The following is a 24,820-nucleotide window of genomic DNA, read 5'->3' as shown; positions in this document are numbered from 1 at the left end:
AAGCAGCAATTGGGACTGACAAATGAAGCATTTATAACTCTCAAAGTAAACTTAGCATGTGAACTTAAATGTTTTCTTTCCTTTTTTTAAATAATATGATTAAACCTTGATGGAAAATTTTGAAACATAACATGTTCAGAGTAACTTAAGGGCATTTATGCAAATTAAGTTACCTCTTTTGCTTATATTTTGAACTAAACCCGTTTACCTTGGATGAAAAATCCATAGCCTAATGTTTCTTCTTAAATTTTTTGCCAGCTGAAAATAGACTATCAACACCAAAACTGTGCCCTTCCTTTTCAATTAGTTGTAGTTTCAGGCCTTTGCATGGTTAGCTTTCCTTAGTATCCAGTTTACAAACATATTCTCTGATTGCCAGATGCTGCATGGTACCAATGAGATGCTTTTTCCCACCCTGTGCTCCCGTGTACCCAGTACCTTGTGCTATGTATACTATGAGAGAGAGAGAGCGCAATAAGTAAATGCCTCCTAATGGCTATCATTTATGAATATTCATGTTTTAAATCTCAGATATTCAAGATTAAAGCAGTGCAATTGGCTGAGAAACTCCTTCCTGCCTTTAACACACCTACTGGGATTCCTTGGGCAATGGTGAATTTGAAAAGGTAACTCTATATGGGTATTCTTATTCTGGAAGAATTATTTTGACCTTTTTAGTCTTAGAAATTTCTAATGAGTCACCCCCACATTTTTTAAAGACTTATATTGTTTTTCTCTCTATATATAATCTTTATTTTCTTCTGTGTATATGCATAAATGTGTTTCTTTAAAACATTTTCTGATTTTTAAAATATGTCCTTTACTTTGAAACAGGTTAACTGTCTTAACTTCATTGCAGTTTTTACCACTTGTTTCTCTAAGTCTAGATTTCTCTTCCTCACCTGTATGGTATACAGTATTTGTTTCTTTTATTTGCTTATTTGTTTTCATTTAGTGCTAGGATAGGGTCAAAGTACATTCCCCCTGTTTTTCTTTTTATATACCACCTGCTGATCTTCTAAGTGAAAATAGAGAATAATATACCTAGAAATGAGGGCTTCCTATTGCTGAATGTCATATTAAAGATAAAGACATAATTCATGATGTTGACTGCGGGGCTTTTATTGTAGCATCTATGCTATTGAAGTTCAAAGTGAACTCTTAAGCATTATTCTTTATAATCTGTTTTATTCTAATTGAAAACATTGTTTTTTTTACATAGAAATAGATGAAATGTTTTCTTTGGACAACTTTATAAATTATGTAAAGATACACAATTAACATTTGAATAATGTCAGCATATTTGAACTTGCGTTTAAGTAATTTATACTGACTGAAATTTGTTCTGTTCATTTTTTCTCCTAGTAACATTTATTCATCATAATGTTGGAATTTGGAAAGTACCTAAAAATTTGATTGTTGTTCTCCTTGCCTTCAGACCCTTTAGAATAAAAGTTAGGAACGTTTATTTTTCTAGAGATATGAATCTATGACATTATTTTAAAAAATGACTCGACTTTAGTAAAATGTTTCTAATTGAAGAACTTTATTGAGTTTAGATTTACATTGAGATGTCAGCAGCATTTAATACTGAACATTAAATCTAACTTTACTATATCTGATTTCATGCACTATATATAGTGCAGATTACCTCCTTGGTGAGGAAAAAGCTGGTTGGAGTTCCAGAGCAAGCTCCATGGAAGGATATGGCCAAGTGATATTGTGTATACACTTGTTCTCTTTCCTTAGCTTTGTGAAAGATTTTGTGATATTTCTTTCAGGATTATTGTCAGAATCAGACATTATTATCTACTTAGATAATAATTAAAACTTAATTCCGATAGGAAGACAGACTGGAGGTTCTTTTGTTTGTCTACATAGAGGAAAAGAACTTGAAAATCAAGATTAAATTGCAGAACTTCTAATTTAAGATTGAGATTAAAGTAAAAAGGTTTCCAAGGACCATGTTGTGAGCTTTTTATAAGATAAATTTTAATTTAATTCATTTGGTATATAAACAAATACATAATTTTACTTGAGTTTTTATATCATGAATGTAATTATTTACCTATTTAAAAATTTTTAAATAAATTTTTTGCAGAGAAGGGATCTTATTTTGTTGCTTAGGCGTATCTCAAATTCCTGGCTCAAGCGATTCTCCTACCTCCCAAAGTGCTGTGATTATAGGTGTGAACCACTGCACCTAGCATTATTTACCTGTTTTTTAAAGTTGTTTTTTTTTTTTGACTGGGGTCTACGCATTTCCCACACATAGGCCTTCCGTCAGTCTTGATGACTGAAAGCCAACCCATCTTAATAGTCTATCGCATTTATCTTCTACAATATGATACAGCAGACAGAAATAAAAGCAGAGCTTTTTTGGTAATCTTTATTTGTTTTATCACTTTAATGGCTTGCTTTTCTGCTTATCTTTCTCACTCAATAATACTCCATGGAAACATGATTCCAAGTTACTCAGTAAAGATTTAAATAAATCTTTGTGATGAATACCGAGTGAGAAATGGGATAGTTATACTATAATTTATTCATTAATTTTCATATCAGTGGTATTTGTTTCCATTATTTTCCTACCACAAACATTGCTACAATAGCATCTTGTTATACATGTCCTTATGTAGTAGGAATTTTATTTCTTGGATAGTGGTTCTCAAGAATATGATTGCTATATCAAAGAGCGTGTGCTTTTTTTTTTTTTTTTTTTTTTTCCTTTATCTGTGGGACAGCTTTCCAGATGTAGGATTCCTGGATCAAAGGGATATGTATTTTTAAATTTAATAGATATGGCCAAAATGTGTTCCAGAAAGGCTGTCAACAATATATGGGAGTCTTTAAAAAATGTCTGCAGGTATAAAATCTTTTTAATTTTTGACACAGTGGTTGCTATAAAATATTCATTGTTTGTATTTTCTGACTAGTGAATTTGAACATCCTTTTCATAAATCTGTTGGACATGTAGATTTGCTTTTTTGTGAATTGTCTATTCCTGAGTCTTGCTTGAGTTCTTTGTCTTTTTCTAATTAATTTATAAGGTGTTTTGTAGATTATAGAATTCTTTTCTCTCTACTCTTCTGTTAGTCTGTCTTTATAATAATTTATGATTAATAAGTTTTAAACTTTTATATATTCAAATATATCTTTTATAACTTTTAGTTTACAGTCATGGTTAAAAAAATTGTCTCCATCTATATATTTTTTACATTCTTCGAGATTTCCATAAAAGCTTTGAAATATTGCTTTTCTAAAAAAATTGAAGTATGGCATTAGTTGTGGTGTTTTCGTCAGTTACATCAATTTCCTTTATAAGATTGAGGAAATTTCCTTTTATTCCTATTTCACTGAGATGTTATTGTTGTTGTTTTGTCAGGAATGGATGTTAAATGTTGCCAGATACTTTTTTCCCATCTATGGAGATAATCATAAGGTTTTTCACCTTTATTCTTTTAATATGGTAAATTACGTGTAAGATTTTCAAATGTTAAATCAACCTTGAATTTCTTAGATATTCCTTGGCCAAAATGTATCCTTTTTATATTTTGCTGTATTTTATTTCCTAATACATTTTGAAATTATATGATGGATATTGGTAGGAATTTTATTTTTGGAATGCCTTTGTCAGATTTTGGTGTGAGTTACCTAGTCTCTTTAAATGAGGCATTATTAAATTATTAAAATCGTTTTTTTCAGAAGTGATTCGTGGAGTGCTGTAGTTACTTCTTTCTTAACTGTTTGATAGATAGACCTAAGTGCAACTACCTGGGCCAGAAATTTTCTTTGTTGGAAAGTTTTTAATAACAAATTAAAATTTGTGTGTGTGTGTGTGTTTGGAGGGGCCTGGTTTGGAGACAAGATCTTGCTCTTTTGTACAGGCTGGAGTACAATGGCACAATCACAGCTCACTGCAACCTTGACCTGCTGGGCTTAAGTGATCCCCCCATCTCAGCCTCTCTAGTAGCTGAGACTACAGGTGTGTGCCACCACACTCAGGTAGTTTTATTTATTTTTGTAGAGATGGGGTCTCACCGTCTTGTTCAGTCTGGTCCCAAACTGCTGAGCTCAAGTGATCCTCCTTGGCCTCCCAAGGTGCTAGGATTACAGGTGTGAGCCACTGCACCCTGCCCAAATTTTCGTGTGTGTGTGTGTGTGTAAATTTATATGTATACGTATATATGAAAATTTATATATACATTTATATAATATATATAAGGTATATATAAACATATATCTTATATTCAGATTTTGTTTTATTTTGTGTCAGTTTTAGTTAATTTTAAAGAAATTTCTTTATTTCACTTAAATTAGAAAATTTGGTGTAAAGTTGTTCTTGTGTTACTTTCTTTTACCTTTCATCTTTGTAGATTCTGTGGCGACAACTACTTTCACTCCTGATTCTAGTAATTTGTATTCTTTTTTTTCTCTTTACTAGTTTACTGAGGCATTTGTCAAATTTGTTAATCTTTTCAAAAAATACTTCTGTTTTTGTTAATTTTTACTTGTTTTTGGTTTTATTGATTTCTGGTTTATTTTTATTATTTCCTTCTCTTCTCTTATTGGAGTTACTTTGCTCTTTTTCTGGCTTCTTACATTGGAACTGTAGGTTGTATCTTTCTACACCGATCTTATTCCTTTCTCTCTTTTCCTGCCATAAACTACTGTTTTTCTATAGAGCTATAAATTTCCCTCCAAGGACTGCTTTAGCTACATTCCAGAAATTTTGATATTTTTTTTGTTGTTATTCAGTTCAAAATAGTTTCTCATTTCCTGTAGAACTTTTTCTTTGATGCATTAGTTTTTTTTGTAATTGTGTGGTTCAATTGCCAAATTTTACGTGGTTTCTTAGATATCTTATTGTTTTCATTTCTAATTTAATTTCATTGTGGTCATAAAAATTACTCTACAATTTGAATCCTTTCAAATTTATTACAACTTGTTTATAGCTCAGCATGTAGTCTTTCTTGGTAAATACTCTTGATAAGAATGTGTATTCTGCAGTTGTTGGGTGTAACATTCTGTATATATCAGTTAGGTTAAGGTGGTTAGTGGTGTTTAGATCATGTATATCTTTCCTGATTTTTTGGTATAATTGTTTTATGCATTCCTGCAATGAAATGTTAAAATATCCCAAGTATGACTGTGGAATTGTCTCTTCTCTATTTCTGTCAATTTTTTGCTTATGCATTTTGATGAAGCTTTACTCTCAAGTACTTGTCTTTTATTATGTTTTCCGATGACTTGAGCCTTTTGTTATTCCAGTGTGTCTTCATCTCTGGTAATGCTTTTGTCTTAAAGTTTATCAGATATGAATGTAGCTGCTCTACCTTATGCTTACTGTTTTCATGGTTTATCTTTTTTCCGTTTATTTTCAGCTTCACTGTATTGTTTTAACTATAGTGCTGCTTTTGGAGACAGCATATAGTTTGGATCATAATCTAAATTTTGTTATTCAGTCTGACAATATTGACATTTTACATCATTTAGCAATAGGTCTAGAAAAATATTTTGTATCAACACTTTATTATATTTATCTCATAGTTTTTAAGAGCTTCATAATATAATGCTTAGGAAAATATTGACTTAAAATTAATTCTATATTAGTGAACTAGTAGATTATTTCTAAATTTTAATACTATCAAAAAATATTGGATGAAGTATCCTGCATATGTTGGAAATGGTGTGTGTGTGTGTGTGTTTGTGTGTGTGTGTGTGTGTACATATACCTGTGTTGGTATGACTTTGGCAGAAAAAGTGGATCAAAGAATTACATACTTTTTTTTTTCTGTTGATACGTACTGTGTTCTAGAGAGGACATGCCAGTTGACATTTGCTTAATAAGTGTGTGAGAATGACTCTTATCTAACCTTTTGAAAATATGGTTTACTTTTACTTATCAGATAGGTAAATATAAAATCTTGTTTCAATGTTTTATTAATTTTTGAGTGAGATTGAGTTTATTTTATTCAGTGGATAGCCTTTTTATGTCCTTTGTTTGTTTTTTATTGGCTATTTTTAAAAAAATCAGTCCTTAAGATATTTTTGTATATTAGCTAGATTAGTACTTTGTCATGTAAATTGCAATTTTTTTTTTTGCTATTAATAGCATAGTGTGAAGTGGAGTAATGTGATGCCTCCAGCTTTGTTCTTTTTGCCTAGGAATGTCCTGGCTATCTGAGCTCTTTTTTGGTTCCATATGAATTTTAAAATAGTTTTTTCTAATTCAGTGAAGAATGTGAGTGGTTTAATGGGAAAAGCATTGAATCTATAAATTGTTTTGGACAGTATGGTCATTTTCACGATATTAATTCTTTCTATCCATGAGCATGGAATGTTTTCCCATCTGCTTGTGACCTCTCTGAGTTCCTGGAGCAGTAGCTTGTAGTTCTCCTTGAAGAGGCCCTTCACTTCCCTTGTTAGCTGTATTCCTGGATATTTTTTGTGGCAGTTCTGAATGGGAGCTCATTCATGATTTGGCTCTCTGCTTGTCTGATATGTTTAAAAGAAAACTGAGCATGTTTTAAAGAAAGAAAATTCAGATATCCAACAATAAACTTTTGTAATATCCGTAATCCAATCCAAAATTACTTTACTTTATGGTATGCAAAGAAGCAGCTGAAAAATGTAGCCAATTATTCTGTAGCCCAGAGAAAAATCTGTTCATAGAAACAGACATTGAAATAACAGAGGTGATGAAGATAGCAGTAAAGGACTTTAAATAGCTATTGTAAGTGTGCTTGAGGATTTAAAGGCAAATGTGAAGAATGAGAAAAGAGATTTTAAAAAGGACCAAAGTGGAACTTCTAAAGGTGAGAAATATATGAAATAAAAATTTTACTTGACAAGCTTAAAGGCAGATTTGACACTGCATCAGAAAAGATCAGTAAGCTTGAAGACAAAACAATAGAAACCACCTAAACTGAAGCACAGAAAGAGAAATAAAAAGCTGGAGTATGGAGAGAAGCATATCCAGTTACCTATGGGGCAGTGTCAGATGGTTTAACATACCTGTGAGTGATGGGAGTGGTGAATTTGGGAGTGGGAGGAGTGGCTGAAAAACTACAGGCATGAATTGTTCTATTGTGCTTCACTTAATTGTTCTCTGCAGATATTGCTTTTTTCCTTTTTATTTTTATTTTTTAACAAATTGATGATTTGTGTCAACTGTGTGTTGAGCAAGTCTATCAGTGCCATTTTTCCATGTATCACATTTTGATAATTGTCACAATAGTTTTAAGCTTTTCATTATTACATCTGTTATAGTTATCTGTGATCAGTGATCTTTCTTGTTACTCTAGTAATTATATAGGGCACCATGAACAAGCAGTCATAGATGATGGCAAACTTAATCACTAAATGTTGTCTCTGCTCTGACTGCTCCACAGATTGCATTCTTCCTTCTCTCTCCTTCTCCTTGGGCTTGCCTACTCCCTGAGACAGAACAATGCCAATAAATAACCTTTCAATGGCCTTGATGTATTCAAGAGACAAGAAGAATAGCATGTCTCTCACTTTAAATTAAAAGTTAGAAATAGTCTGGGTGCAGTGGCTCACACTGTAATCCCAGCACTTTGGGAGGCTGAGGCATGCAGATTGCTTGAGCCTAGGAGTTCGAGACGAGCCTGAGCAACATAATGAGACCCTGCCTCTACAAAAAATACAAAAATTAGCTGGGCATGGTGGTGTGTGCCTGTAATCCCAGTTACTTGAGAAGCCAAGGTGGGAGGATTGCTTAAGCCCAGGAGGCAGAGCTTGCAGTGAGCTGAGATCCTGCCACTGCACTCCAGCCTGGGTAACAGAGCCAGCCCCGTCTCAAAAGAAAAAAAAAGCTAGAAATAATTAAGCTTAGTGAGAAAGTCATGTCAAAAGCTAGGCCTCTGGTGCCAGTCAGCCAAGGTGTGAATGCAAAGGAAGAGTTCTTGAAGGAAATTAACAATGCTATGCCAGTGAAACACATAAATGATGAGAATGTGAAATAGCCATATTGCTGACATGGAGGAAGTTTGAGTGGTCTGTGTAGAAGATGAACCCAGCTACAACATTCTTTTAAGCCAAAGCCTAATGCAGAGCAAGGCCCCAAGTCTCTTCACTTCTGTGAATGCTAAGAGAGGTGAGGAAACTGCAGGAGAAAAGTTTGAGGCTTACAGAGGTTGATTCACGAGGTTTAAGGAAGGAATCTGCCTCCGAAACATAAAGGTGACAGGTGAAGCAACAGTACCAGTAGAGTGGGACATTGCTGAAAAGATGCCTAAAAATGTGGAACAACTTTGGAACTGGGTAACAGGCAGAGGTTGGAGAAGAAGAAGACCGGAAAATGTGAGAAAGTTTGGAAATTCCTTGAGACCTGTTGAATGGCTTTACTTAAAATGCTGATAGCGATATAGACAATAAAGTCCAGGCTGAGGTGGTCTCAGATGGAAATGAGGAACTTCTTGGGAAATGGAGCAAAGGTGACTCTCGTTATGTTTTAGCAAAGAGACTGGTGGCATTTTGCTCCTGCCCTAGGGATGTGTGGAGCTTTGAACTTGAGAGAGATGATCTAGGGTATCTGGCCGAAGAAATTTCTAAAAAGCAAAGTATTCAAGAGGTGACTTGGGTGCTGTTAAAGGCATTCAGTTTTATAAGGGAAGCAGAGCATAGAAGTTCAGAAAATTTGCAGCCTGACAATGTGATAGAAAAGCTAAGCTCATTTTCTGAGGAGAAATTCAAGCCTGCTGCAGAAATTTGCATAAGTAACAGGGAGCTGAATGTTAATCCCCAAGACAATGGGGAAAATGTCTCCAGGGCATGTCAGAGGTCTTCATGGTAGCCCCACCCATCACAGGCCCAGGGCCTAGAAGGAAAAAATGGTTTTATGGGCTGGTCCCAGGGTCCCCTTGTGTGCAGCCTAGGGACTTGGTGCCCTGCATCCCAGCCTCTCTAGCTGTGGCTGAAAGGGGCCAACCTAAAGCTCGGCCTATGGCTTCAGAGGGTGCAAACCTCAAGCTTTGGCAGCTTCCATGTGGTATTGAGCCTGCCAATGCACAGAAGTCGAGAATTGGGGTTTGGGAACGTCCACCTAGATTTCAGAGGATATATGGAAATGCCTGGATGTCCAGGTAGAAGTTTGCTGCAGGGACAGGGCTCTCTCTCGGAGAACCTCTGCTAGGGCAGTATTGAAGGGAAATGTGGGATTGGAGCCCCAACACAGAGTACCTGCTGGGGCACCACCTAGTGGAGCTGTGAGAAGAGGGCAACTGTCCTCCAGACCCCAAAATGGTGGATCCACCAGCAGCTTGCACCATGCACCTGGAAAAGCTGTACTCAATGCCAGCTGGTTCAAGCACCCAGGAGGTTGGGCTATACCCTGCAGAGCCATAGGGGCGGAGCTGCCCAAGGCTGTGTGAGTCCTCGTCTTGCATCAGTGTGACCTGAATGTGAGACATAGAGTCAAAGGAGATCATTTTGGAAGTTTAAGACTTGACTGACCTACTGGATTTCAGACTTGCATGGGGCCTGTAGCCCTTTATTTTGGCAGTTTCCCCCATTTGGAATGGCTGTATTTACCTAATACCTGCACACTCATTGTATCTATAAAGTAACTAACTTGATTTTGACTTTACAGGCATGTAGGTGGAGGGGACTTGGCTTGTCTCAGATGAGACTTTGGATGGTGGACTTTTGAGTTAATGCTGAAATAAGACTTTGGGGGACTGTTGGGAAGGCATGATTGGTTTTGAAATGTGAGGACATGAGATTTGGGAGGGACCAGGGGCCGGATGATACGGTTTGGCTGTGTCCCCACCCAAATCTCATCTTGAATTCCCATGTGTTGTGGGAGGGACTCAGCAGGAGGTAATTGAATCATGCTGTTATTGTGATAGTGAATAAGTCTCACGAGATCTGATGGTTTTAAAAAGGGGAGTTTCATTGCACAAGCTCTCTTCTCTTGTCTGCCACCATGTGAGGTGTGTCTTTCACATTCCACCATGATTGTGAGGCCTCCCCTGCCACGTGGAACTGTAAGGCCATTAAACCTCTTTCTTTTGTAAATTGCCCAGTCTTAAGTATGTCTTTATCGGTAGTGTGAAAATGGACTAATGTAGCGTGATGGCGCACACCTGTAGCCCTAGCTACTTGTGAAGCTAAGGTAGGAGGACTGCGTGAGTTCAGGAGGCAGAGCTTGCAGTAAGCTGAAATCGTGGCACTGCACTCCAGCCTGGGGGACAGAGCCAGATCCTGTTTCAAAAAACAAAACAAAACAGAAAACAAAACCTAGCCAGGCGCAGTGACTCACACCTGTAATCCCAGCAGTTTGGGAGGCTGAGGAAGGCAGATCACCTGAGGTCAGGAGTTTGAGACCAGTCTGGCCAATGTGGTGAAACCCCATCTCTACTGAAAATACAGAAATTAGCTGGGCGTGGCGCTGCATGCCTGTAATCCCAGCTACTTGGGAGGCTGAGGCAGGAGAATCTCTTGAACCTGGGAGATGGAGGTTGCAGTGAGCCAAGATTGTGCCACTGCTCTCCAGCCTGGGCGACAAGAGCAAGACTCCGTCTCAAAAAAAAAAAAGTTGGAAATAATTAAGCTTAGTGAGGAAGGCACGTGAAATTTAAGCTTAGTGAGGAAGACATGCCAAAAACTAGGCCTGTCATGCCAAACAGTCAGCCAAGTTGTGAATGCAAAGGTAGAGTTCTTGAAGGAAATTAACAGTGCTGTGCCACTGAACACATGAATGAGAAAGTGAAATAGCTATATTGCTGACATGGAGAAAGTTTGAGTGGTCTGCATAGAAGATGAAACCAGCTACAACATTCTCTTAAGCCAAAGTCTAACGCAGAGCAAGGCCCTGACTCTCTTCACTTCTCTGAATGCTGAGAGGTGAGGAAGCTGCAGAAGAGTTTGAGGCTTACAGAGGATAATTCATAAGGTTTAATGAAGGAAGCCGTATCCATACCATAAATGTGACACGTGAAGCAGTAAGTGCTGATGTAGAAATTGCAGCAGGTGATCCAGAGGATCTAGCTAAGGTAATTGATGAAGGTGACTACACTAAACAACAAATTTTCAATGTAGATGAAACAAGTTTCTACTGGAAGAAGATGTCATCTCATAAGTCAATGCTTGGCTTTCAAGGACAGGCTGACTCTTGTTGGGGGCTAATACAACTGATGATTTTAAGTTGAAGCTAGTTCTTGTTTACCATTCTGAAAATCCTAGGGCCTTTAAGAATTTTGCTACATCTACTCCCTGTGGGATCTGTAAGTAGAACAACAAAGTTCGGATGAGAGCACATCTGTTGATGGCAGAGTTTAAGCCCACTCTTGAGACCTACTGCTAAGCAAAAAAGATCTCTTTCAAAATATTACTGCTCATTGACAGTGTACCTGGTCACCCATTTTCTGCAGTGAAGATGCCCAAGATTAATGTTGTTTTCATGCTTTCCAACATCCATTCTGCAGCTGATGGGTCAAGGAGTGATTAAGACTCTCAAGTCTTATTATTTAAGGATTGCATTTTGTAAGGCTATAGCTGCCATAGATAGTGATTCCTGTGAGAGATCTCATCAAAGGAAATGGAAAACCTTCTGGAAAGGAGTCACTATTCTACATGCCATTAAGAACATTCGTGATTCATGAGAGGAGGTCAAAGTATCAAACAGGAGTTTGGAAGAATTTGATTCCAGTCCTCATGGGTGATTTTGAGGGGTTCAAACTGAAGTGGGGGAAGTAACTGTAGATGTGGTGGAAATAGCAAGAGAACTAGAATTAGAAGTGGAGCCTGGAGATGGGACCGAATTACTGCAGTCTTATAAGACTTGAACGGATGAGGAGTTGCTTCTTACAGATGAGCAAAGAAAGTGGTCTTGAGATGGAATCTACTCTTGGGAAGAAGCTATGAACATTGTCAAAATGACAATAAAGATTTAGAATACTATGTAAACTTAGTTGATAAAGCAGTGTCAGGATATGAGAGTGGACTCCAAGTTTGAAAGAATTTTTGCTGTGGACAAAATGCTGTCAAACAGCATCACATGCTACAGAGAGATCTTTCGTCTTACACAGAACTGAAACAGGAAGAATCAAATCAATACAGCAGACTTTATTGTTGTCTTCATTTTAAGAAATTGACCCAGCCACCCCAGCCTTCAGCAGCCACCACCCTGATGAGTCAGCAACCATCATTATCAAGGCAAGACCCTCCACCAGCAAAAAAGAGTATGACTTGCTGAAAGCCTCAGATGATCATTTGCATTTTTAGCAATAAAGCATTTTTCAAATTAAGATATGAACATTATTTCAACATAATGCTGTTGCACACTTAAAAGGCTACAGTGTAATGTAAATATAACTTGTATATATACTGGGATATGAAAAAGTTTGTGTGACTCATTTTGTTGCAGTATTTGCTTTATGGAAGTAGTCTGTAACCAGGCCCATAATATCTCTGAGATATGCCTGTTTTTAAAGAAGTAATGTCTAGAAATTTATCAGATTTGTTAAACAGCTGTAAATTCACAGATTTCAACATTTGCTGGAACCCAGCAGGATAAATATAAAGAAACATGATGCCTGAAAATCTGTGACTAGAAAAAGAAAAGTTTTAAACAGCCAGAGAAGAAAGACATTTACATTGGGGAACCAAAATAGAAATACTTCCTTCTTATCATAAGCAATACAATCCAGAAAACAATTGAATCATCTTGAAACTGTTGAAAGAAAAAAGTCGATCTCAAATTCTATAGCCACTGAAAATATTCTTTAAAAACAAAGGTGAAATTAAGACATTTTCAGGCAAATAAAAGCTTAGAGAATTTATTGCCAACAGACCTGTATTGCTAGAAATTTTAAGGAATTTTCTAATGATACCAGATGGAAAAGCAGATTTACACAAAGAAGGGAAGGGCACTGGAAACAGTAAATATTTGAGTAAATGTAAAATGCTTATTTTTTTCTGTTTTGGTCTTTGTTTAAAGCAAAAATAATAACTTGCATAGTGGAGCCTATAATATACATAGAAGAAAAATTTGTTACCACAGTTACACAGAGGTTAGTATAGAAATGTGAAGCCCTTATATTATATGTGAGGTGATATAATACATAAAGGTCTACTGTGGGAAGGTTAATGGTTTATGTTGTAATGCCTAGAGCAGTCGTAAAAAAATAAGCCAGTAAAGAAAGTGAAATACTAAAAACTACTCAATCCAGATGAAGGCAGGAATGGAGAACGAAACAACTAATGGGAAAAATAGACAATGAAAAGGCAAGATAGTAAACTTAGGTTGGTAGGATGTAAAATGGTAGAGACACTTTGGAAAACAGTTTGACTGTTTTTCAAATGTTTATCATATCAACAGGTATATAGATAAATAGTTATCATATTCATGCAATGGAATACCACTTAGCCATAAAAAGAACCTTAACTGCTGAGACACATAGCAATATGGGTGAATCTCAAAGACATGTTGAGTGAAAGAGCCAAACACAGGAGCATATACTGTATCATGTTTACATGAAATTTTAGAACATGCAAGACTAATTAGTAGTGAGAGGAAGCAGATTGAGAGTTGTTTGAGACTTGGTAGGGAAGTGTGTGCGTTGATTGCAAAAGGGATAAGGACATGTTTTGGAAGGATCGACTTGGTTTGTATACCAATCTTTGTTTTCATTTGTCGTAACCCCATTGAATGGTGCACCTGAAAGGATACATTTTTGTATGTAAATTATATGTCAATATATAGTTAAAAGGAAAAATAAACCAGATCCTATGCTTGGCTGAGGGGCTGTGTAGTAACAAAAAATAACATTACTTTATAATTGAAGGACAATCTTAACTTTGAAAACATATTTAAAAAAAAGTTTGTAAAAATACAGAATTAAAATTAGAAGAGACCAATGAGTATTTAAAATGTAATAGACAACTCAAATTATGCTTATGTAGGCATACAGTTTTCCAAAAGGGTAGAATAGAATGTGTTAACAGATTGCTTTGGGACTGAGAGTGATTGGAAGAGGTAGAGGTCTTAGAGAGAGACTTTTTTTTTTTTTACTTTATGCTTTTTCAGTGCCATTTAACATTTTAAATTATGAGTATATTACATATTCCCTCAAATTAAATGAAAATGTAACAAGAATCAGACTTCATTTAAAAATAAAAATTAAAGTTGTTATATTCATCTGCTGTCAAGGAAGTTTTTTACTTAAAAAATTTTTAAAGCATCTGCTATAATAAAAAGGTGAGAAGAAAGCCATTCTTACATTTCAGCTTTACTTGTAGACTAGTGTATTATCTGTCAAAAGCCCTTAAAGCAATTCAACCTTTGTTAATATACCCGAAGAAATTGGATGTATGGACTAAGGAAGACATCTATAAAATGTTTATCACAGCGTATTTCACAAAATCATAAGTACAGGTCGAACGTTCAAGAGTAAGGTCATTTGTTAAGCAAATTTGGTAGTCCACAAGGTAAAATAATATGTTGCCACATAAATGATATCATACATAAAATATTTACATTATATTAAAAATATTTTATAAGCCAGATTATGGCATCATATAATGAGAATGACCATATAGTGTGTTATTCATAAGAGTACAATTTCAGAATGAATGGGGGAGCTGAAATAATTAAAACTATTTAATTTTCAGAGCATTTAATCACCGACAAATTGGTTTTATTTTATTGGGTATCCCGTAAAGTAATTCTGCTGTAAACCTATATTCTAAAATGAAATTATTAAAAACATATATTCTTGTGTATTTATCTAAATTTGAAATTATTGGCACTTTCAATTGACTCTTGCATGCTTTTATTAGAGAAGGTATTCTCCCTATAGTTACTCAGAGCAAATTCTGCTTAATTGCAGGATATTCTGAATTCTAAATTTCTGCATATTAAAACGTTTAAATATTTCAGACCAGATATTGTTACAAATGCCATTCTTTTGCTTTCATTCAGAATACCTTCTACAAATCTGAGATATTTTTACATTGACTTTTATTTGTAATTATTTTAAGTAATCTTCGAGTTTAGATGACACAGAATCATATAGCTTCTCAATTTCATTCCATTGAAGTATACAATGTAAATAAACCTAATTGAAAATAGGAGCTCCATCAAACCATTATTCCTACAAATGAAGATACTTCAACTTAAGCTTACACATTGAATGCTTTAATTTCTTTAGTTCATTCCTTGCTTTCGTTGGAATGCATTTCAGTATCAGCCTGTTTGCAAGCTTTGTTTCCAATAATTGCAGTTTCCTGAAAGCTTTACTCCATTCTTTCAATACATTGATTAAATATATTCAACTGACTTTCAACAAAATGCAAATCAAAATATAGAAGACTCATTATCAAAACAATCTGATACGATTGTAGAATGCTTAGGTTGATTTACTGTCAAGAGTTTACCAAACATTTTTAGAGTCTTTCCTTTTGCTGGTGGTCAGGTAAGAGAAACATCATATGTTTTGCTTGCTTGTTTTTGTTTTTTGGTATTCCTTGCAAATTTTTTGTTACTCAGGTTCTCTGAGTATATATGTAAATTTCAGTATCCAGACCTTTTACTTTGATCAGTTGAAAAAAACAAAACATGAATTTGCATGAAATTATGATCCGGTTATTTTTTGGCAGCTCATCATCATTTTAAGTTGGAAGATTTTTGTCCTCAGCAGCATTATATCTTGTTCTTAGGAATTTTCTTATTTTTCTGAGTTGCTAGGATATATGTAAGTATCAAATTTAATATTTTAGATTCTTCCTGTGACATGATGTAAAAAATGTAAAAACGTTGTTTAGAATTTAGTATTTTGAAAAGTGTTCCTTTTTGACTTTTGGCTAGAAGTTCTTTTTATAGAGAATGGCAAACTGTTGGACTTCCTAAGTTTTGTTTTTATAGTTGACCACACTGTAATTCATCCACTATGCTGAAACCTAGTTAATCTTTCTAAATGGTATGCTTTATTCCTTAAGTATGTTATAATCCTTAAAGTTATTCGTGACTTTCCATCACACTTAACGACTAAAATTTTACCATGGCCTACAAAATTATTACATAGTCCAGATTATACCTTGCTTTTTAACCTCATCCTGTGTCATTCACTTCCCCTTACTTTCTGAACTCTAGCCAAACTAGCCTCCTTCCTTTCCCTCAAGGCCATTACATTTGCTGTTTCCCTTACTGGGAATTCTGTTTTTCCAGATCTTTTCATTACTGGCTCCTCATCATTCAGGTCTCAGTTCAAATCACATCATTTTAGAAACATTTTCTCTGAACATAATATATAAAGAGCCTTTTTTCTAACTCACTCTCTATCCCTAGTACTCAACATTCTATTTTTCCTTTTTAATTTTCTTCATAGCAACTATCGCTATTTAAAATGATCTTATTTATTGTAGGAGCAGGAATAGTATATGTCAGGTTCACCACTCTCTCACAGCATAGTAAACACTTACATTTGTGAAATGAATGACTGTCTTATGTAGTTACTATATCCATATTTATTCTCTGATTCTCACTTCTAGCTATAAAATATCTTAGTGGTATTTGCCTTCCATATTTTCAGACAATTTAAAAATAGCACCAAACAAGGAACTTTAAGCAAGGTTGTGATATGTTCTTACATTTATTTTAATGTTTTCTAAACACAAATATAAGATGTGGAATTGACAGAATACAAGTGAAGATAAGATGAGAAAAAATATGTATAAATACATATGTTTTTTGAGACGGAGTTTCGCTCTTCTTGCCCAAGCTAGAGTGCAATGGCGCAATCTCAGCTCATGGCAACCTCTGCCTTCCGGGTTCAAACGATTCTCCTGCTTCAGCCTCCCGAGTAGCTGGGATTATAGGCGCCTGCCACCATGCCCAGCTAATTTTTTTGTATTTTTAGTAGAAATGGGGTTTCACCCTGTTATTCAGGCTGGTCTTGAAATCAGGTAATCTGCCTGCCTCGGTCTCCCAAAGTGCTGGGATTACTGGCATGAGCCACCCCACCTGGCAAAAGTATTTATATTTATACTTCTCCCTTTAGATCCTAGAGAATGGTCTGGAGTTCTTGTAGGAATAATCTAGGAACTCTGCTGCTTGAACAATCTAGACTTCCAGTTCCAACCATGAAGTACCTTTTATCAGACTACCCTCCTACCAAAAGCAGTCATGAAAGCTAGACAAAATATGTAAAACCAAATGGTTTGAAGACACTGAAATGCAGTTAACTCAGGTAGAACTTGAGGGGCTATGATCCTAAGGTCATCGCCATGTAAACATTGGATTTTTCCCTGAGGATATGTTCTAAATCATGTTCAGAGCAATAGAGGCCATATCTAAAGTGGCAGTCATTTCGGGCAGAGGAGACAATGGTCAGGCCCTGGAGCTGCTAAAATGACTGAAACATAGGGACAAAATCTCATATGGAAAAAAATTGCAGAGGAAAAGCCCAAAATTTATGGACAAATTTCCCTCAAATTGTTGGTGATTCTATAACCACATATATAGGGCAAACAAGACTCAAGGAAACCCAGCAGAAAATAGCAGAAGGAAATTAAAGGGCTAAGGAGAAAATTTAACAGCCACATGATAGTGGGGAAACAGGTTAGGCTGCTTAGGTGCCCTTGGTAAATACCCCTGGCTTCCAACTGAAATTCCCAGGTCCATTTCTGGAAGTTGGGGTAAAAACGGAAATGGACTGTCTTTAACAAAGCCTAAAACACAATATAGTCTGCGTTTACTCAGTCTGTGTTTAGAAGAAATTTAACCTTTTTTTGAAGATAATGTAATTCAAAGCCTCTACAATTTTTCATTTATGTAGTCTGGCTTCAAATAAAAAATTACTGAACAGGTTAAAAAAAGAAAATGCAAGAGCATATTCTAGAGATTATATCTGCACAAATGAAATGTTTATGAGATTATTCACTGAAAAATGTTCATGATAACAAAATATTGGAAATAGCCCAAGGGACCATCATTATGGAATTTATTAGACAAATTGTGTATGTTTATATAATATATTAATTTTCACACAGGCACTATCATCATTTGGTGCAAACCAGTTCTTTATTGTATGATACTGTCCCAATCATTTGCTACAGGGCAGTTTGTAACTTTGGACCTGGCACAATAAGTGGAGGTTGCACATTCAAGTTTTGAGACAACTCAAAATGCTGCCACACATTTTCATGTGCCTCTAGGGTGGGGCATTCCACTTGAGAATCATTAATATTATGGAATTCTGTACAACTGTAAAAAAAAAACAAAAACCAGAAAACTGTTTGTGAACTGATACGGAAAGACCACCAACTTGCTATGTTTTGTTTAAGAAAGGAGGACAGTGAGAATATATATTTGGATTGCCTACATTTGCATAAAACATTCTGTAGTCATACGTAAGAAAGGAATGAAAGTGATTTTCTTTGGGGCCTGGTGAGGTGAATGGAGATGAGAATGGGTGAAATATATTTACTGGATTTTAAGAATACTGTTTTAATTTTTAGAGCATGGATTTATTACTTATTTAAATTTTAATGCAATTTTAGATATAAATAAGCTATTGTGTCAGATATAATAATTTCTAAGAGATCTATTTAAAATTTACATATTCATTAAACAAATGTTTTGGTCTTTTCCCAATCCTGTCTCCTTTTACTTTTCCTTTTCATTCAGTGGAGTAGGGCGAAACTGGGGCTGGGCATCTGCAGGTAGCAGCATTCTGGCTGAATTTGGTACACTACATATGGAGTTCATCCACCTCAGCTACTTGACAGGGGACCTGATTTACTACAAAAAGGTTTGTTTTCTTGCCTTCTTTTCTTTGTTTGTTATAAAGAGTCCTTCAAAATTGGCCCAAAGATTGGATTAATGCTTAAAATGTTTGCCTTTCTAGATATATGTTTATTAGGGCTTTAGCCTTTATTTTCTCTTTTGAAGTTACTCAAAGAAATGTCCTTTCTATTTAGGACATATTTAAAATATTTATTGTTATTTGAGAAGTTATAACTACTATTACATTTTTTAAAAATTTCATTGCTATTTTTATGCAGCATTGTGCTGCAGTACCTAGCCAGCCTGGTAAGACAAGAAAGACAAAATATGTTCTGTCTTTGTCCAGATGTTTAAGAACTGAAAAGGAAGAAAGAAAATAGTAGTTATTCACAGATTACGTGATTATTGACCTATTACTAGAAATAAAAGTTTAATATGTTTTTTAAATAGATGATCAATATGGATGTTAAAAATCAGTAGTATTTCTCTACACCAGCCACAAAAGGCAAGAAAATGTCATTTTGCAAAAAGATACCTTATGTAATAGAGCAAGAGTATATATGTTTCCTACAAATAAATCTAACAAAAGATAAAGTTCAAATTTTTACTCAGCCATGAAAAAGAATGAAATCCTTTCCTTTGCAGGAATATGGATGGAACTGCTGGGGGACGTTATGTTAAGTGAAATAAGCCAAGCACAGAAAGACACATATTGTATGTTTCATTCATATGTGGGAGCTAAAAGAAATTGATGTCATGGAGGTAGAAAATAGAATGATGGTTATCAGAGGCTTGGAAGGGTAGTGAGGAGAGAAGGATAAAAAGGGGATTTTTAGTGGGTACAAAAGTGCAGTTACACAGAATGAATAAGATCTAATGTTTGATAGCACAATAGAGTGACTCTAACAATGATTTGTTGTATATTTCAGAATAGCTAGAAGAGAAGATGTAGAATGTTTCCAACAGAAGAAATGATAAATGTTTGAAGTAATGGGCATTTCAGTTACTCAGATTTTATCATTACACATTATATGCTAGTATCAAAATATGTACAACTCTTTCATACCCATAAAAATTAAAAATTAAAATTTAAAAATACAAAACTTTATTAAATGACATTGAAGAGGATATAAATAAATGGAGGGATATCATATTTATGTATAGGTAAACAATATCATAAAAATTTCAGTCATCCCCAAATTTGTAGCTAAATTCAGTGCCAGTGAAATCTCTAATGGCTGTTTTCCTCCCAGTGGAGCTTGAAAAGACACTTCTAGAATTTATACAGTAAAGAAACATTCTAGACACTTGTGAGGAAAAACACCCTGGCTGGATTTACATTGCTCAATTATCAACATTGACAGTGTAGTATTTGTTAATAGGGACAAACTGACGAACAGAATAGATAGCCTTTAAACAGACCTACATATATGTAGAAACTTGTTATAACAAGTGTTGCACTGTGGATTGTAATAGTTAATTCCAGGAACATTAAAGGCTTAACTTTAAAAAATAAAACACTGACATTTTGAGAATAAAAAATATATGCCCTTGGGGTAAAAAGGATTTCTACAATGGGAAACAAAAAATATTACCTAGTAAAAATACCCTATAACCCAGCAATTCCATTATTTGGTATGTACATTTACATTATATACATAGAAGCATTGTTTGTATTGGCAGTTTATATAATAAAATACAAAACAGCAATGAAAATATGAATTATGTTTGTATCCATTAGTTAAAAGAATACGATACAATTTTTGTAAAGTTCAAAACAAAGCTGAACAGTATATTGCTTAGGGATTCAAAATAGTTTTGATAAATTGTTGAAGTAAAAATAACATGCAGAGATGAATCTCTGAATTAAATGTTTTATTTGGAAGCACAGAATTCCAATTCAGGGCATACACACAGAATAGGGTGGTTGGTCTTCAATCCGTCCAGAAAACAAAGAGAAGGTTGGAAGTTTTATTAGAGGAGAAATGTTATGTATTGTTTTGAAAGGAAGTGTGTTGACACAAGTAAAGCTTCTAGAAGCTGTCTGGCCCTGATTGGTGACAGCAGTAGGTAAAACTATAATGTTAGGGTTATAGCAGCTGAGCTTGTAGAAAACGTAATTTTTGGAGCTGGTAGTATGTGCCACAGGTGATTTTCCTCTGGGCCCTTTGACTCTGAATTAGTTGGGTATGACAAGAATGACCCAATTCATATAGTTTGCTTTCACAAAGTCAAGATAATGACAAATATGAAACTCAAGACTACAGATACATCTGGGATATAGGCAGTAGTATGTGAATGGGCAGTGGTAAACAGACCATCAAAGATGTTTGTAGTGTTGTATTTCTTAAATTGACATGTGAGTAGAGTTGAGATATATATGTATATTCCTTTCTGTTTATGAAATACTTCAACAGAGAAGAATTTTCAGGTAAATACAGCAAAACGGAACTAGATGACAGAATTTTCCCTGTCCTGACTAAATGAATAATAAAAAAAAATTAAAGACAGTAAAAATTCATCAAAAGCAATAAAAGAAGGAAAAGATGTAACTTCATGTCATATTTGATAACCAAAATAAACAACAACAAAAAGATTTCTGATTTCTGGCATGAGACATGAGTCTGCTCCCTACCCTATCCTGAAACCTTTTTGGGAAAAGAGAGTCAACAAATTCCTAGTATTCCCTATCAGTCTTGCCAAGGAGACCAGTGCCCAGAGCATCACATATTTAATTGTCCACAGCTCCAGCAGAGTTCTCACCTCTCATCCTTTTTGAACACATAGGCTTCAAGTGATCAGATAGAAGTACACTAGTACTCCAGATCTCAAATTGTATCGAGGAAGGGAGAAACACACACACACACACACACACGAGAAATTAACAAAGTTCAGGCCAGAACTGACCCTTTTAAATGTGAACAAGATAAAACAGAAAGCATGGCAATTGTGCAAACATACTGCTGGAAACAAAAGCGGAGTGGTATATAGCATGTAAAAGACTGATAAAGAATCCAGTTTCAAGTTTTAAAAACAGTAAAAAAAAAAAAAGTCACCATGAGTAATTCATACTATAATAGAAATTTAACAGAACTCAAAACCAAAATAAAACAATAAAATGATACAAAAATATTGTGGAGCTAAAGAAACAAATGGAGACTTAAAATGATGTATCCCCTAGCTAATAAAATGGGAAATAACAAAGAACTCATTGCATATAGTGAAAAACTGAATTACTTACATGGAATAAAAGCAAGAGATAGTCATAGACAAAACAAAGGAAAAGCAGAGATTAAAAAGATAATAAATTTGTAAAATAAACATAATTTAACATATGGTCCTTCTTGAAGCAGAAAACCTAAATCATAGGAATTAACCTAAAAGCAGCAAGAAGAAACACTGCTGGGCACAGTGGTTCACATCTGTAGTCCCAGCACTTTGGGAGGCCAAGGTGGGTGGATTGCTTGAGCTCAGGAGTTCGAGACCAGCCTGGGCAACATGGTGAAACCACTTCTCTACCAAAAATTAGCCCTGTGTGATGGCGCATGCCCGTACTCCTCAGCTACTCGGGAGGCTGAGGTGGGAGGATCACTCAAGCTTGGGAAGCGGAGGTTGCAATGAACTGAGATTGAGCCATTGGACTCCAGCCTGGGCGACAGAGCAAGACTCTGTCAAAAAAAAAAAAAAAAAAAAAAAAAAAAAAAAAAGAACTGCAAATTCCTTTTTTAACAAAATTAAGAGATACTTCATATCACCAAATAGGAAGAAAAGTAGGCATATAAGCAGTAAGGATCAGAGAGAGGTTTGGTATAAACAGAAGAGAGGATGTTTGGGGCTGCAGACTACAAAATACAAAACCAGTAGAGCACAGTTCTCTGAATTAGGTGGTGTAACTTGACATACAGAACTCAAATTCTCATGAGCAGCAATGAGAACAGGATCATAGGCTGATGGGGGTGTACTTCTTTGGACCTTACTAGACATAATGTGTTGAGAAGCTGGAAAAACAGAAGTCAGTAAGGATTCTCACAGATAAGCTGTTTGCGCCTGCGGACTTTGGTGAGAGAAGGAAATGAATGACAGATTCACTGTTGTGAGCAGTGCTGCATTTCCAATCTCAAGTGGCTGGGGAGAAGCAAAGTCTAAAAAAACGTATTTATATCTGGACTCTTACCTGGTGTTTTATGTCAAAACTTTCAGGAAAATAGTAATGAGTAATTTGTTAAAAAAGAACAGGTATGGAATTTATACAAAGATATTACCAGAAAAAAGGAAGGAAAATGGTGGCCACAAAATATGTAAAAAGAGCAACTGAAAATTCCGACCAAATATCACCATGAGAGAAAACATAATAAAGATTTCATCTCTGTAGAACAAGTATATAAACAGAGATACAAGTGCTTAGAGACAATAAGATCTGATGTCAGTAACAAAATATAAGAAAAAATAGTTATCAACAAAATGAAGGCCAAAATGGAAGCAATACAAAGAAAGTGTTCAAAATATAAGGAGCTTAGATGACAAAATTGAGAAAAACTAGTAAATGTGTGGAAATAAAAAGACAAGAGTTAGAAAGAAAATGACATAAGGAAGAAAGGCGGAAAGAATTGAATAGTATACAGTTTTTGGATGACAGAAGAGTTAATTTTCTGACCTTTTATAACATCAGAACTATCTAAAAAGTAGTCTGTGGAATTTTTCAGATTGAGATTGTTATACATAGTGTTGGTCTCATACGTGAAAGAACACAGGGAATAGAGACAGCATCCTTGAGTCCATTCCTGAAACTACTTAAAGACAAAATCCAGCTGAATGAATGACAATGGGAAACCTTGTGGCAGAAGAATTAATATTGTACTCAAGTCCAGAAAAGTGAAGTGTATATCAGGTCCTCTGAAAAAGAAGGGTTTTCCCAAGTCATTTATACCAGCCAGGTTATTCATGAAATGTAATGACAATGTTCTCAAATAAGAATACAAGGAACATAACACCTCCTCCCACCCCCAGAGGCTCCCTTAAAAGCACTTACAAAGTTCACCCAATCTAGAGTTGAATCAAAATAAATCCCTAGGAAAGTCTCCAGCTTCTTAATATATTTCACGATTTTTCTTTCCCCATTACCCTCAGGAAGATATTTTAAAATTTGGAATTTCAGGAACTTAAAGATATCTGTTGTGGGAACAATTTTTAAAGTTCAGCAGTTTGTTTTACTTCATTTACTTTTTGATCTGTTCAATTCAAATTAATACTTTTCAAAATACAATGGCATTTTATGATTCAATTCCCGTGAAGTTATTTCTGTTCTCATATTTGAATATATACATGTTGACTGTGTCTGGAATGATGTTTATAACTGATGTTTCAGATGATATTTCTAGGCAGTAGCATGTTGAGACTTAAAATGGTTTCTATCTGTGTTCTTTCCTCTGTATTATTTTTATTGCTTGATTTTAAAATAACACATATCTTATAAAAATGACTCATTTAAGAAATAGAAGACTTTGTTGACTCCCCCCTGCCCCTCCAGCACACACACAAAGGCAGGGAATAGGTATAGATTCTGAGTAAGGAAAAACACAAAGCCTACATTAATACCAAGCCTTGATGACACTTATTTTTATTAATTGCATTCTTAATTTTATTTTACTTAGGTTATGCACATTCGGAAACTACTTCAGAAAATGGATCGTCCAAATGGTCTTTATCCAAATTATTTGAACCCCAGAACAGGGCGCTGGGGTCAGTGTAAGTATTCTAGTATACCTGAGGCTTTCTTAAAGAATTATTTGTCTGAAACTCTTTGCTTGATGTAGTACAAAGTACACTACGTGGAGTTAGAAACCCTCAGTGTCTAGCCTTGTGGTCTACTGGTGCTGTTCTTAGGCATATTTCTTATCTCTCTTAGCTTCAGTTTTCCCACTTGTGAAATGGAAATGTTAATAACATGTCTCCTAAGAGTATTTTATTTCCTGTATTGCTAAAATATAGTGTGGCAGTTTGAAGGTTGTACTTAAAAACTCTTATTAATAAATTACCTCTTCATGTAAATAAAAGCACCGCTTAGGAGAG

At 35.1% G+C, this 24,820-nt stretch overlaps 1 protein-coding gene across 1 annotated transcript in view; it reads left to right on the top strand.

Moving 5' to 3' along the window:
* Positions 1-24,820, top strand: part of MAN1A2 (mannosidase alpha class 1A member 2) — a 168,659-nt gene that overhangs the window by 72,764 nt on the left and 71,075 nt on the right. Inside the window, exons 6-8 of the mRNA XM_007977411.3 lie at positions 532-626; positions 18,653-18,776; positions 24,403-24,496. Of these exons, the coding sequence (XP_007975602.1) occupies positions 532-626; positions 18,653-18,776; positions 24,403-24,496 (313 nt within the window). The remainder of the gene's footprint in view (positions 1-531; positions 627-18,652; positions 18,777-24,402; positions 24,497-24,820) is intronic.

The sequence above is a fragment of the Chlorocebus sabaeus genome, chromosome 20 (genome assembly GCF_047675955.1).
Source record: "Chlorocebus sabaeus isolate Y175 chromosome 20, mChlSab1.0.hap1, whole genome shotgun sequence".
Taxonomy (NCBI): domain Eukaryota; kingdom Metazoa; phylum Chordata; class Mammalia; order Primates; family Cercopithecidae; genus Chlorocebus; species Chlorocebus sabaeus.
This window is presented reverse-complemented; position numbering and strand designations above follow the sequence as displayed.